The 15,363-nt window shown below is 36.9% G+C and overlaps 1 protein-coding gene across 1 annotated transcript; it reads left to right on the plus strand.

Moving 5' to 3' along the window:
* The first annotated feature begins 6,957 nt into the window (after positions 1–6,957).
* Positions 6,958–14,747, plus strand: LOC114246025 (lysosomal Pro-X carboxypeptidase). The gene is made up of 8 exons (XM_028178398.2): positions 6,958–7,212; positions 10,442–10,530; positions 11,005–11,162; positions 11,870–12,068; positions 12,687–12,924; positions 13,085–13,201; positions 13,586–13,802; positions 14,518–14,747. The coding sequence occupies exons 1-8, from the start codon at positions 7,012–7,014 to the stop codon at positions 14,706–14,708; spliced, it is 1,410 nt and encodes a 469-aa protein (XP_028034199.2). The 5' UTR covers positions 6,958–7,011; the 3' UTR covers positions 14,709–14,747.
* The last annotated feature ends 616 nt before the right edge of the window (positions 14,748–15,363 follow it).

A 15,363-nucleotide genomic window follows, 5' to 3' on the forward strand; every position in this document is an offset into this window, starting at 1 on the left:
CCATTATTGCTTTCATTGATGTAGACGGGTAGGCCAGCTCTCAACCGAGAGGCTAACTGAAATATCCATGGCATAAGAGATAAAAATCCTTTTTTGTTGTTAATTATCAACCTGCAAAAGACTTTTTCCTTATATTTTGGTGGTAGGGTGTACTAGAGGAAAAGGAAGAGGTAGACCTAAGAAAATATGGATGGATTTCGTGAAAGATGATATGTGTAAGAGGGGAATTATCAAAAAAATGGTATATGATAGAGGAGTATGGAAGAAGAAAACATGTTGCGCCGACCCCAGGGAGAAGGGCAGAAGAATGACGAGGGTATATACTGTGAGCCCAAATGGGTAGGTCACCATGTTTCTAGTTTGAGTGCTGAAACTTCCCAAACAGAAGACACTTGTACTTTGCCAATCACCAGTGAGCTAGACTGCTTATCATAAGCAATAACGAAGGAGTCCATAGACACCCCAATGTGTTCGTTGCTAACCATTTTAAGACAATAAGTCCCAAACTAAATTACATTATATAATGTCTATACCACTCTAGACAAGGCGATACTTTCTATCATCAATACAAAGTTCCCTTCTCTAAATTTAACGAAGGCTTGGCAATAGCAATGACTTTTTAAAACTGTTGTGTTTCTTTTCCATCAATGTGAATGACCAAATGACCAAAATCATGAAAAGGTTCTTGTAATTACCAAACCTGACGTCGCTCAGGAACAAAAACCGCAAATTATTAGTGAGTGCCTACAACAACAATTTCAAGTTGTCTAAGTTGTTGTTACTCACGGAAGGACTACAATCTTTCTGTCCATGAAATAAGGTAAATTATCCGTTGTTCTAATTTGCGAGATATTACTTTTGAGTTAACCGTGATCAACTGCCGGGGTGGGCTGCACCGATTATGCCAATCAGACGTCTTCCTCGTTTCGTATTTAGTGAATCATTGACTCATAATCTTGATCATTACATCATCACATAGATACAGGAAGGAAGCGACATTGTTTTTAAATGAAGGAAGCAGATGGATCGTGGTTTTTACTTAGTTAAGTAGTAGCGTAATGAAATGCAGTCTTTTATTTTGTTGAAATTTTTGAAATCCTTTTGCGACACACACCATGTGCTGGACATGAAGAGTAGAATGCGTTTCAAATAAGAATGTGCATGGACTTGCGCCATATTGTGACGTCACAGCTGTCAAATCGAAAAATATAGGTAAAGACCACTGAAGTAGGAAACCTATGGAAATGAAACGTCAACAAAAAATTCGTGCCACTGTGACGTCATCTGGCCACAAAACATGGCGGTTTTAGTGCTGCCCAGAAGATTTTAATGTTGGTAGGTTTTATCGATAAACGTTCATGGCTCATTTTATTTTAAATATTGTTGAGTGAATGTACTTGTAGAATTTATACTTTAATAGGAAGTAAGTATATTGTTATGTGCAAAGATGATGTAATTTAGATATTATGTGAAATCTAAGACGAGTTCGTGCTTCAAATTTGCCAAGTAAACGATATGACGATTTTTAAAATTTGCTACACTGATTTTATAAAGTTGTCGTTTGCCGCAAAACATAAAGATATGGCGTAGTACAGTACCATCTGCCCATTTCTAGCATGCTGAATGTTATCGTATTTTGAGTACGTGTTTTTCTTAGACTATTACAATCTATTTTAATTGTTTTGCTGACTCTAAAGTCCGTAACACACTACCGCAGCGCACCTCAAGGAAGGTACGCCGCACCATTTGAATCGCTCTCACTTGAGAGTGATTCAAATTTTAAACTTATCAAGGGACCGCCTGATAAAAAAAAACACCTACAGAACATTTATTCGTTAATAAAATTACAAACGTCATTCTTTGTAACTTCCTCTCTAAAATCACTTAATTATTAAATATTTAACGAGTTGACAATAGTGTTATAAAACTATTTTATTTAAATAGTTCCGACGACTTTGTTGAGATCCTATAAAATATGTTTCAATTATTATTTTTGTATGTTTTAAGCATGATAAAATAAGAAAATTTATATAAGCAATCATATTAAATCGATATCAAAGTCAATAAATAATGTACAACCCAAAACAGACGGCCGAACTGACGTGACAATGACATTTGGCGCGCTAAACATGGCGGATTTTCGGCCTCATTAGACGGAGACGGAGACATTTACGTATATTCATGTTTCATTTTATGTACGCACTGAAATACTGTTATATTGTTTTCCTGCGAGTTAAAGTGCTGAGTAAGAACGAGGTAGATATATGTTTATGTATGTGCCTTCAAAATGGGTGCTATTTATATAAGCAATTGTACGTATAGAACAATATGTCGTGTCCCTACTATATAGGTCTATGGTAAAGACAGTAAAATAGATAGGTATTTCACAATATTATTTATTTAAAACCCAAAACCAAAAACCAACCCAAAAAAACCATGGTCGTCGCCGTCATAATCCTCATTGCTGCTTTCCCCTACAAACAATATTTAGGTCATTAAAATATTCCATTGGTTGATTATAGATATTAAGTATTGTAAGCAGTATCTTGAATAGACACGATTTTTTAATCCCGTTATAGGCTTTTATATTGTTTTATTGCCCCTTTAGGTAAACGAGCATGCGGCCCACCTGATGGTTAGTAGTCATCGTCGCTCTTTTATTTTTTATTGCTTAGATGGGTGGACGAGCTCACAGCCCACCTGGGGTTAAGTGGCTACTGGAGCCCGTACACATCCACAACGTAAATGCGCCACCCACCTTGAGATACCTATAAGTTCTAAGGTCTCAAGTATAGTTACAACGGCTGCCCCACCAGGGACGTCTTAAACTAGGCTGGGGCCCTTGGGCACACAAGAAATTTGGAAAATAAAAAATGCTAATTATAATAACATTTTTTACTGAGTATGACCATTTATTATAGGTAATCAAATACAGTATGATATAATAATATTAATTATATTAAATTCTGCTGGTTTTTTAGTTACGATTACGATAATGGTTTCTTTCGGGATTTCTGTTGAGCAAAATATTCAATTATATCTTTAAAGTCAATTTTTTGAAGGATATCACTTTCTATGCCCATAATTGACAAATTACTCAGCCTTTCTTGTAACATTGTTGTTCGCAATTCATTTTTTATTCTCTTAAGCTGCAAATATGACCGCTCTCGACTACAATTTGTAACCAAATTGTCGGTCCTTCAGGGCCCCCTGAGCATGGGGGCCCTGGGCACGGGCCCCGTGTGCCCTTATGGTAAAGACGGTATTGTGCCCCACCCTTCAGACTGAAACGCATTACTGCTTCACGGCAAAAAAGGGCGGTGGTGTCTACCCGTGCGGACTCACACGAGGTGCGACCACCAGTAATTATTACGCAAATTATAATTTTGCGGGTTTGATTTTTATTACACGATGTTATTCCTTCACCATGGAAGTCAATCGTGAACAATTGTTGAGTACGTATTTCATTAGAAAAATTGGTACCCGCCTGTGATTCGAACACCGGTGCATCGCTCAACACGAATGCACCGGATTTCTTATCCTTTAGGCCACGACGACTATATAAACATTAATCTAAATAAATTAATAAAGCCATGCTACTTAAGTTAATAAGCTGTTACTACATATAATTGTGTGTACTCAAAACGAGAAATTCGCGGTTTTTTTTTTATTGCTTAGATGGATGGACGAGCTCACAGCCCACCTGGTATTAAGTGGTTACTGGAGCCCATAGACATCTACAACGTATATGCGCCACCCACCTCGAGATATAAGTTCTAAGGTAGTATAGTTACAACGGCTACCCCGCCCTTCGAACCGAAACGCATTACTGCTTCACGGCGGAAATAGGCGGGGTGGTGGTACCTACCCGTGCGGACTCCCAAGAGGTCCTACGACCAGTGAATTCGCGGGTATTTTTACATACAAAAAAAAGCATGAAATGCTGTTTGAGTTGCAATACATTGTTCTGCAATATTACATTATGGCCTACATATATCAATAAAATATAATATTGTATATAATATGTAGTATTATATATTTTTAACATATCTATATATGTATATTATTATATATTTATACATAATAATATATTAAGTGGTATTACGGTTATCGGTTGTACCAACTCAGTCGGGTCAAGTGTCCTTCGATAATACAAAGTGATACACTGAAGGAAAAAAGTGCTGTATCAATTTACTGTCTTATTTTTATTAATCGGAAAATTTTATAGCGGATAAAATCATTCATGCTTATGAATTTTTTAATACAGTAATGGAATCTATTCTATTCACCCTCTTCTAATTGTTGTTTAACATTAAAAACATCACTAAATTAAAAATAACAAAAACCTACGTAGTCTAGTAATGGTTTTAAAAGATTCATCTTGATAGCTTGGCTCATTAGACTCCTCATAGATTTGTGACTGTCATGATTTATTTTTCACTGCATCATCTAAATTTGCAGTGAATTGTGTTATTCAAAGTCTGTTAAGTGTACATAATTGAAATTTTGGTTGTGCGTGTTTGTACTAAAAAGTAATGTGCTTATATCAATACTCGCATACAAACTCACAAGCCTAAATTGTATGCTATTATTTCTTTATGTATGTAATTGCTCAAAGAGAAAGTTTATGGTGCAATTAAATCATTTTTTTTTGACAAATCATTTTAATTTCACAAATCGCATAGTGTAGTCGGCAGTTTTTATTTTATTGCTTAGATGGGTGGACGAGCTCACAGCCCACCTGTTGCTAAGTGTTAACTGGAGCCCATAGACATCTACAACGTTAATGCGCCACCCACCTTGAGATATATGTTCTAAGGTCTCAGTATAGTTACAACGGCTGCCCCGCCCTTTAAACCGAAACACGCATTACTGCTTCACGGCAGAAACAGGCAGGGTGGTGGTACCTACCCGCGCGGACTCACAAGAGGTCCTACCACCAGTAAAAAAACACCAGTGTCTTAGTTGTGCTCCAGCATTGCTTTGTCTACAGCCGATGATCGCCAGTCATCAGCAGGCGTCCCACACTCTCGTGTGTTTGTGAATTGAAACTATAGATGATAAAGAGAGAAACTAAAAACACTATACGTATACGCACCTAACTTAAATTTAGTGGATGTCTTCGAAGTCATCTCCACAGTCAACAAGAGTTCAACTTAGAGCCTGTAATTTATATTAGATAAGTAAATATACCACAGTGGGAACTTTGGAGCAAGGATATTTTTTGTGGAACCGCTCTTCTGTTATTCAATCGAAAATTCAACTAAAGGGTCCGGTAACCAGCTTAAACCGAATGGGCTGTGGTCTCGTTCGCACATCAACACAATGAAGAAAACTATTAGAATGGGTCTTTACATTTTCTCAGGCACATTTCTTCTTTGTTTCGTCTCAGAATATTATTGTACATCAGATTTATGGATACGATACGTAATAACATCTCCTTAATTTTATTCTCATCTCACAATTCTTATCGTCCCCGCTCCTTTGATATTGACGTGATCCTACAATCCTGATTACAAATTACAATAAAACTTAAAAAAAAATATATATAAAATTACAATTATCTACTAGGCTGCACTAAAAGTATCGGGAATGGAATATTTCCACTGTTCCTGTCATATTAAAATCTTTTTAATTGAAAACTCCTTGGTTTTAAAAATCGAATACCATTTATTTATTTAAAAAAAGATTCTCGGTCTTGTCACGAGGTTTTGTCAAACTTGTTTAGTCGTTGAGAAAATTGAATTGACTCGAGAAAATTCAAGAGCGATGATTTATTATGACTTTCGAAGTAGTTTAACACAAAAACAGTGTGTTGACCGGATGATTTCTGCATTTGATGATGAAGCCCCATCCAAAACCACAATTTATCGCTGGTTTGCTGAGTTTCAACGTGGACGAGTCAAGCCCAGTGATGATCCCCGTCAAGGTCGTCCAAAAACTGCAGTCACCCAAGAAAACGTTGATGCTGTGCGTAAGCTGATTGAGGAAGATCGACATGTGACATACCGCGAAATTCAGGCAACTTTAGACATTGGCATGAGTCAAATACAAATAATCTTGCATGAACAATTAGGTGTAAAAAAGTTGTTTTCCCGATGGCTACCGCATTCGCTCTGTGAAGAGCAAAAAGCGGCTCGCGTTATTTGGTGCGTCAGAACTCTCGAAAGATTCCACGCAGGATCCTCAAATGCTGTATACAACATTGTATCAGGTGACGAATCCTGGATATACGCGTACGAACCCGAAACAAAAAACCAGTCACGAGTTTGGGTATTCGAAAATGAGTTAAAGCCAACAAAAATTGTTCGTTCACGGAGTGTTGCAAAAAAAATGGTGGCCACGTTTGTCTCCAAAACCGGCCATGTTACGACTATTCCTCTTGAGGGACAAAGAACGGTTAATGTAGAATGGTATGCTAGCATTTGTTTGCCACAGGTCGTTTCTGAACTCCGTAAAGAGAACTGCAACCGCCGCATCATCCTCCATCACGACAATGCGAGTTCTCACACCGCGTACAGAACAAAAGAGTTTTTAGAGCAAGAAAACATAGAATTATTAGACCATCCGCCGTACAGCCCCGACCTAAGCCCCAATGATTTCTATACTTTCCCTAAAATAAAGAATAAATTGCGTGGACAGAGATTTTCATCACCTGAAGAAGCTGTGGACGCCTACAAAACGGCAATTTTGGAGACCCCAACTTCCGAATGGAATGGTTGCTTCAATGATTGGTTCCATCGTATGGAAAAATGTGTCAAATTTCGCGGAGAATACTTCGAAAAGCAACAAATACATTTTTAAATAGTAATGTTGTGTCACTTCGTCAATTCCCGAAATTTTCAGTGCCGCCCTCGTATGTAATCATGTAAATTAAATTAGAAAAAGGTGAAATTGTATTTATTTATTTTCATCGCGACTGTACATGATATTTGAAGTCAGCCGGAGTTAAACGATGGCTCATTATCGCTTTCAACTTCAAACTGAACGGTCGTGGACAACTGATTCACAATGTGGCGTTATTTGTTACTCTCAATGTTTCTATTCGTGAATGTGAATACGCATTATTTGTATCAAACTAAATGGTTTGAAGTGCCTCTCGATCATTTCGGTTTAGGGAGGAAAGAGACGTTTAAAATAAAGTACTTGCAAAACGAAGATTACTGGAATAAAAATGAATATGGACCTATTTTCTTTTACACGGGAAATGAGGTACTGTGTAAAGAACTCTTATTAATATTAATAAATATTTTACGTGTTCTATTAATGCTTATAACAAACTATAGTTTATACAATATCTATATAAAGTATGCCATTCAAGTCGATATATATTTAGTTAGTGAGTAATATGTTAAATAAAATTAATAATCCTATTTTTGCGCAAAAATTGCAAGTAACTATAATAGTACAGTAGAAAATTAACATTTTAATAGAACAGAATTAAATATTCAAACTTTATTCAACTACCTACCTTCAAATACCTTTTACTGGAATGCAGATTTAAAATCCTTGATACCCAAATCCACGTTAATATTGCCTAATATTGATAATAACAAAAATGCCAGTCAACTATATCTACCATGAATACTTTTACTCATCACGTAAAGATGATTCGTAGGTTTTTGTTAGCCCAAACTGATTGGTACCACAGTTCTGCTTATTTCTGCTGCGAACCATATAATCCGGATTCAAAGGTTCAAGGATAGGAAAGCCGTTAGAAGCAACAAAGCCAGTTTCAGTCAGATAACGACCTTTTGAGATGTTTGATGGTGGATGAGAGCGCTTAAGTTGAGGTGTTTACTGTCTGTGTCACAGCCGATTCTTTAAAGAGCAGTTATATTATTTTAAATGATTTGTAATAGGTGTTCTTGTTTCGGGATCAGTGCTAATCAGTAGTTTACAGCAAAAATATATTTAGGCACTAAAACTTGCATACATGAGGAAAAAAACAAGAGCAGCAAGATATTTCCTCAATAAAAACAGAAATATTTTCATGTTTCAAACTCTTTTTTTGTAATCGTTAAATTGGCTACGTAGGTAACTACCGCACGCACTACACAACATCCAGTGAATAAGAAATTTATTAAAATGTTTAAAGAACATTATCGATTCATTCGTTTTATCTCGGGTCAAAAATGAGTCATTGAACTAAGCTCTTATTAATTTACGTTAACCAAATATATATTCAATGAGAAAACTTATCCTTAGATATCGTATTCAGAATGTAAGGGAATCATTCTCGATGTCGAAACAATAACACTAATGTCCCAATAATATCTCAGGATAAACGCCGAACAAGTCTTATTAACAATTTATATGAGTCATGGTTACTTGCTATAAAAACATTATTATTATTATTATTATAATAATTATATTCAGTTAAAATACTTATTGTTTAGAATGTTCCATTTACAACTAGAAGGCATGTTTTAAGAGCCTCAGCTGATGTTTATTATATTAGTGTGCGCCCAGGGGACGATATGTGTTATAATTACCAACACCTCAGAATTAAGATTCATTTTATACTCGTACCTACATTTTTTGGTACGAAGTTCCTTATGGGACAATGCGGAGGGGTACCCTAACCGGGAAAAAACGTCCGTAACGTAAGATTTTTATTAGTAATGCACACAGTGTACGACTTAACTTTGTAATAACGTACAAAAAATTACATATTTTTTTATCATTCATTGACCACGATCTCAGAGCGTTCTTTTGCGCAATACACTAACTCTTATGCAAACAACCGTGAATGAAGTGTACCACAATAAGTTCGCACGTTACCGAATGACCGTGGGTTGTTGCGAAACCTCCAGTTTTATTTTCTTTATACCTCGAATAGAACTTAAAATTAATATATTTATAATAAGGAACTTCGTTACTATCCGGTGTCCCACGACACCACACAATTTTTTTTCTAATATTGTTTCTATTTTTTTCTAATATTGTTTCTTAAAATGGTGAGAAAAACCAAAAGTGCTTCTTTATATAAGTAATGTTTATATAATATTCTCTTCAGTTTTCACGTTTCCCGTTTTTATATTATTTCCAACGTTGGTATTCGTCGCTATTTGTGAGTATTCGAAGCGTTTGAAATAATATTGACAATAAAAATCACGGAATCAAACCATAACAGTAGTGTTAATTAATATTTATTTATTAAATTTGTATACAAAAAATTACGTATCGAAAATGTTTGTTCGTACATGAGCTTTCTTCAAGCACAATAAAATTGGAGTAAACTAAAAAGGTGTAAAACCGTTTTGTATTGGCTTGTTATAAACAAAGATGACATTACGTGCAGCACAAAAATGTTTTATTATGTTTTATAATAATAAGATACCATTACCATTATTAGTTCGTTGAACTCTCGCATCGTCCACATATCTACACCTTGAGGTTCACTTAATAGCTGAATGACATTTCAATGCCGTATCTGCGGCATCACCTAAGAGCTTTCGGAGTCAATTCTTTGTCCTTGTTCCGCTATACCGTTTACAACTAAGAGCCGGTAATTAATAAATAATAGTACATATTTACCTTGGTGTTGCATGACTGCGAATGCTGTAAAGTAATTTAAAAACTTTCGAGATGAAACCGTAAAAGTATTAAAATGTTGAAGCCTCTCGAAAACCTGAGTTACAAGCACTGAGTATTAACGGTAAGTAAGATACCTTACAAGAAATCCGACAAAAACCTGAATCGGACTGACGACTTGCGATAAAGCGAGGCTGCCTTTGAATAAGTTTAAAATATTAGAATCGGACCGTCATCGCGTCAGTCTACAAAGCAATGACAACCGCTCAATGGATCTCCCCTTTGCCATCGTACCATCAAGTTGATTCATTCATTCATTTTCAGCTCTTTGAAACTCTCTACTGATCGTTGACCTCCCCTTTTTTCGGCCATAATATTCGATCGCCCGGCATTCTCACCCACGTCGTGACACCGTTTTGACTATGTGACAGCGCAGCTCGCCGGCTACACCAGCTGGGCTGTCTAACGGCTCACGTTCCAGAGCTTTCGTTTCGCCTCGAAGGCTCCGAGGCCAAGCGTCCTTGGGGTGAATTGCGCGTCGGGTTGCAGTATTGATCGCGGTAACCCTTTACCCCATTTGGGTTCTGACCTCGGGGGGATTGGACGCTTGGGTGAGAGTGCAGAGGAGTCGTTTAATGGGTAGGGCCATAAATACTATCCTTGGTCCGGCGATCCGCTCCCAACATCTGCGGACCATCCAGCCCTACATACGCCACGTGCAACTCGTGAGAGGTTCAGCCTACAGCCCAAATATAAAGTAGAATATAAAAAAACTGAAGTACCGCTTCGCTTTGCTAAGGCTAATCTTTTAGAAGCCAACTTATTTTACCTTCCATAAGACTCCAATAATCACGAAAGGTACGAGAGCATTATAAATAATTTACTGTTTATTTTAATCGACCAGGGTCAAATAGAAGCATTTGCCAATTACACCGGCTTCATGTGGGAGATAGCGGCTGAATATCAAGCCAAGATTGTTTTCGCAGAGCACAGGTAATTTTTTTACATACGAATTTACCATTTTTTAACTATATTATATATCCGAGGATTTATCATTTTTAAAAACAAATTATATGAATTCCAGTGTACCTTTGATCATGATCTAAAGTAGTTTAATAAATTTGTTCCGTTTAATCTGACTATTATTAGTTCTTTTTTCTTTAAGCATATACAATTGAATGTGTCACTTAAATTTTTTCTGCAGTAATGCCACGATACCTATATTCTGATTCTAAGCCTGCTCTGTGCAGTTTAGTAAATTTATTTAAAATGAAATTGAGCACTGCCGGCTATTTATAATTTTAGAGCTGACAGCTACTGAAAAATCTAGCATGCAAAAAATAGTTAAAATAATAAGTGCAAGTAAAGGTCTAACATATTATGTGTGATTTTAACTTATAGTTCAGAGCCACATAAAACCATCTGACTCTCTAAGTTTTTAATGTTACTCACTGCTTCGATTTCCAGATATTATGGAGAGTCAAAGCCTTTTGGTAACAAGTCCTTGGAAAAAGAGTACATTGGGTACCTCACGTCCGCCCAGGCACTGGCTGACTATGCCGACCTCATCAATTACCTTCAAAAAGATGAAATCAAACCCCGCTACCCAGTTATAGCTTTTGGAGGTACGTATGTGAAAAAAACTACGATAATATATATTATGCCAAATCAAGGAACCGGGTCGTTTTTTACCTTTTACAAAAGAGATTGCTAAACCTTTCTTTTTTATGTCGTCTTCAGCCAATCAAGAGTCATCAAGAATCAAGAGGCAGTAGAAATGCTTGGTGATAATAATATAACAGGCACAGTAAAGTTTGGATCTAACAAACAAAAAAATATATATATCTAGATAGAATATTTGGAACAAAGCTTAAACGCTTTTTAAACTATCCATGGAGAGTAATCGTTCAAATCTTTAGGCGATGTGGTCGGTGGTATTGTTTATGCTCGTTATATAGTTTATGTCAGCCTTTCCCAAAGTGGGCGATAACGCCCCCTTGTGGGCGCTGCAGGCCTAAAGGAGGGGCGGTAAGAGACCCAGAAAAAAATGGAGGCGATTTATAATTTCATTAAGGAGGACTCTTAGACACCGACTGAGCTCTCGCTATAGTGGTTTTTGAAGTAGATGAAAAAATAGGGCACTAAAAAATAATTTATTCTCAAAGTGGGCAGTAGACCAAATAGGTTTGGGAGCTCCTGGCTTATGTTAAGTTAGTTAGTTATTCGTGAACTTATTTAGTGTGCTATATTCACGAGCGCTAACGTCAGTTTCATCCGGCCCTACAACTATATGCCTGTTAGCCTCCATTTCTATTTCTAATTCTATTTCTAGGCTCGTATGGTGGAATGTTAGCTGCTTATATAAGGATAAAGTATCCCCACCTAGTGGCCGGAGCTATAGCCGCCTCAGCTCCCATACACATGTTTCCCGGAATGACGAAGTGCGATCTCTTCAACAGGATTGTAACGGCCAGTTTCAAGCGGAATTTGTACTGCTCGGAAAACATACAAAAATCATGGCACTTGATAAGGTATTTTCGTTTTCATTTGTAATTTTTATTAATTAAAGTTCCTGCGTAATTTTTTATAGGAGGGAAGTTTCTTTACCAAGGAAGCACGGGTGATACAGTATGTATTAATTTGGCGCTTTGTTCTATACCTATATATTCTTTCTGATTGTAAAGATTTTGGTAAATCTCTCACATATTAAACTGACTAAATAAAAACTGAAGAGTACGGAAAATGTTATCACTCGAGGAGTTATTAAATACTTAGTTTACAATCGACTATGTATTGTTTTGAGATAACACGTAGGGTTGCATTAAGAGTTTACTTTGTAAGCTTTAAATATGATTCTGAACAGATAGGTCGTTTTAGAAACATCTTTCTCGTGTCTCAATGATATAATTCACATTATTGTCTCTTCGGTAATTTTGTAGGCAGCGGCTTGGCTCTGCCCTTGGCATTACTGAAGTCCATGGGCGACGGTAACCACTCACCATCAGGTGGGCCGTATGCTCGTCTGCCTACAAAGGCAATAAAAAAATTTAAAAAAGTTTGCTCGTGAATTTAAACTAATTTGGAAAAAAGCTTTACCGATGTTACTCAATTCTAAAATTTTAACATTATTATAAATTTAAATATTTCAGGAGTTACTCATCATCAGTAAACGGTTCAGAGTATCTTCACAAGACGCTAAATCTATGTGGTGCATCCAACGCAACAGATATCAATTCCTTAATAGAATATTTAGAATCGGCCTATGTGACGCTAGCTATGGTGAACTATCCCTTTGCCTCTAGCTTTCTGACGCCGTTACCAGCGCAGCCTGTGGCCGTGGTCTGTCAATATTTAAATCAAAATTTGGCAAACGAATCATTACTCGAGGTAAGATGACGTTTTCATTTTTTAACAGTTGCTCAAACATGCTTGCCAATAAAGGATCAAAAGAAAATCACCATAAAATGACTTATCGGGACGCCCGACAGGAGTAATAACTGAAACTAATCTCAATTGATCTATTTAATATTGAAATTTAAATTTTCAGGGAATTGCCAAAGTTATAGACGTTTACGCTAATTATGGGAAGAAAACCAAGCAATGTGTAGATTATAAAGAAGGAGACAATTATCAAAATTTGGACGCAGGCGGCTGGGACTTTCAGGTATTTCAGATTTTTATTGGAATTTAAGTAAAAACTGATTATCTATTATATATTTTTTTTTTAATTGCGTAGACTTATGAAAGAGCTCACGGCCTACCTAGCGTTAACTTTTTATCGGAACTCATAGACTTGTCTACCGGAACCGCCGCCGTCCACTGTGAAACTTATGATTGAAGTTTCTTTTGGATCATAATACGACTCCATACTTCAAACCGACCGACCAGGTGATTACGGGAATAGACAAGATTACAGTACCTACCCAGGTCGGTTCATGAGGGGTCTAACCATCGGTCGACATTCACAATTCGTTTTAAATCGGTTTTGGTTTCAGCTTATTTGTGTCTTTATTCTGTCCACCTAAACTAAAGACTTTAATTTGTACAGGCGTGCACAGAGATGGTAATGCCTGTTTGTTCGACGGGGCAGAATGATATGTTCGAAGCGTCTCCGTGGAACTTTACCAAATTTTCTGAAGATTGCTACAAAAAATACAATGTATATCCACGCGAAAACATGGCTAGGCTAGAATACGGTGGAGACTTGCTACAAGCTGCTTCGAATATTGTCTTCAGCTATGGGTTGTTGGACCCTTGGACAGCCGGTTCGTGTCTATTTTTTGTCTCGGCAATAAATCCTACAAAATATTGCAATTAGAATGTATAGATAATTGTTTCTGATCACACACTAGTAAGGCATAAAACATGCCCTACTCGGAAATGCTCAGTTAAGATACGAGAAGAATTTTAGAGATAGCAAATGAGCTGTAAATCATAAATCTTCAAATTCTGGATTATAATGAAAATTTTAGTGAATTTGTTTTGATGATGACGGTGAGGTAGGTACCGTCAGTAACATTATGAATGAGTATGTCAAAGGAAGTGTGAAAGTAGCCCCGGTGATTGACAAATTAAAGAGCGGACGGCTAGCGTGGTATGGACATGTGGTACGTAGAGAAGAGATGCATGTGACTAGAAGATGTATGGAAATGGCAGTGCAAGGTAGTGGGGGAAGACGTCACCCAAAGAAGACATGGATGGAGTGTGTGAATGACGATATGAGAGAGAGGAGTGAGTGTTGAGATGACGGCTGATAGAAGAGAGTGGAAGAAAAATTCGCTGTGCCGACCCCACCTACTGGGATAAGGTGGACACAAAGAAAAGGGTGGGGTACGTACCATTGTCCTGCTGATTTCTACCGCGAAGCAGTCATACATTTCAGTTTGAAGCATAGATAATACACTTTGTTTTTTTTTTAAATAAACTGAAGTTATAAAAATAAATTTAATTTTAGTACTAATATCGGTCTTTTTTGTGTAGGAGGTTTCATAAGCAGTGTGAGCGACTCCGTGGATGTTATCCTAATCGCAGATGCTGCTCACCATCTAGATTTGATGCCCAGCTCGCCCGACGATCAAAGCCCAGTGAAAGACGCTCGCGAGAAGCACAAACAACACATTAGCAAATGGATTGACAGCTTCAGAGCACGCAATAAACATGTTGTGACTTAATAGCAATTAAAGAATAATATGTTATTAAATATCGAAAGATCCTTGTTTTTGATTTTCTTTGAATTTAGCCAGTTAACGAGTATAAAACAAATTTCAACACCGTAGAGAATTGCGAAAAAACTGCAGATTGTTTTTTGCTGCTTTTATTAAAATTGAAATAATCTCAATCTATTGCCGATATTTCACTGAGAAATAATTAAATATCATATTTTTTACCTTCGAAGGTATTGTGATTGAATGGTCGCCTTTACTAATTTAAGTATAACAATCATTTTTTTTTTTAATCACGCCACGTTATCTGGTCCCGTGATAAGTTCGTAAAGAACTTGTGTTACAGGTACCAGATAACGGAAATAAATTTAAGATTTTTATTATACACATACATATATTTAATAGTCATCCATAACCCTGGAAACGACATTTATATTTATCATACAAATATCTTCCCTTGGCGGGATTGGAACCCGCGACCCCCTTGTGTAGTGATCATGTCACTTACCACTACACCAGACGGCCGTTAGATTGCCAAGGTTGCAGCCAAATCCCAACTTCTTAAAACAAAACTTGACTTTACTTTCCAAATAATTCCGATATCGAAGAAACGGTTTGGTAGGCAGTGGCTAGGCTCTGTCCCTGGCATTGCTGAAGTCCAGGG

Source organism: Bombyx mandarina, chromosome 05 (genome assembly GCF_030267445.1).
Source record: "Bombyx mandarina strain Sakado chromosome 05, ASM3026744v2".
Lineage (NCBI taxonomy): Eukaryota > Metazoa > Arthropoda > Insecta > Lepidoptera > Bombycidae > Bombyx > Bombyx mandarina.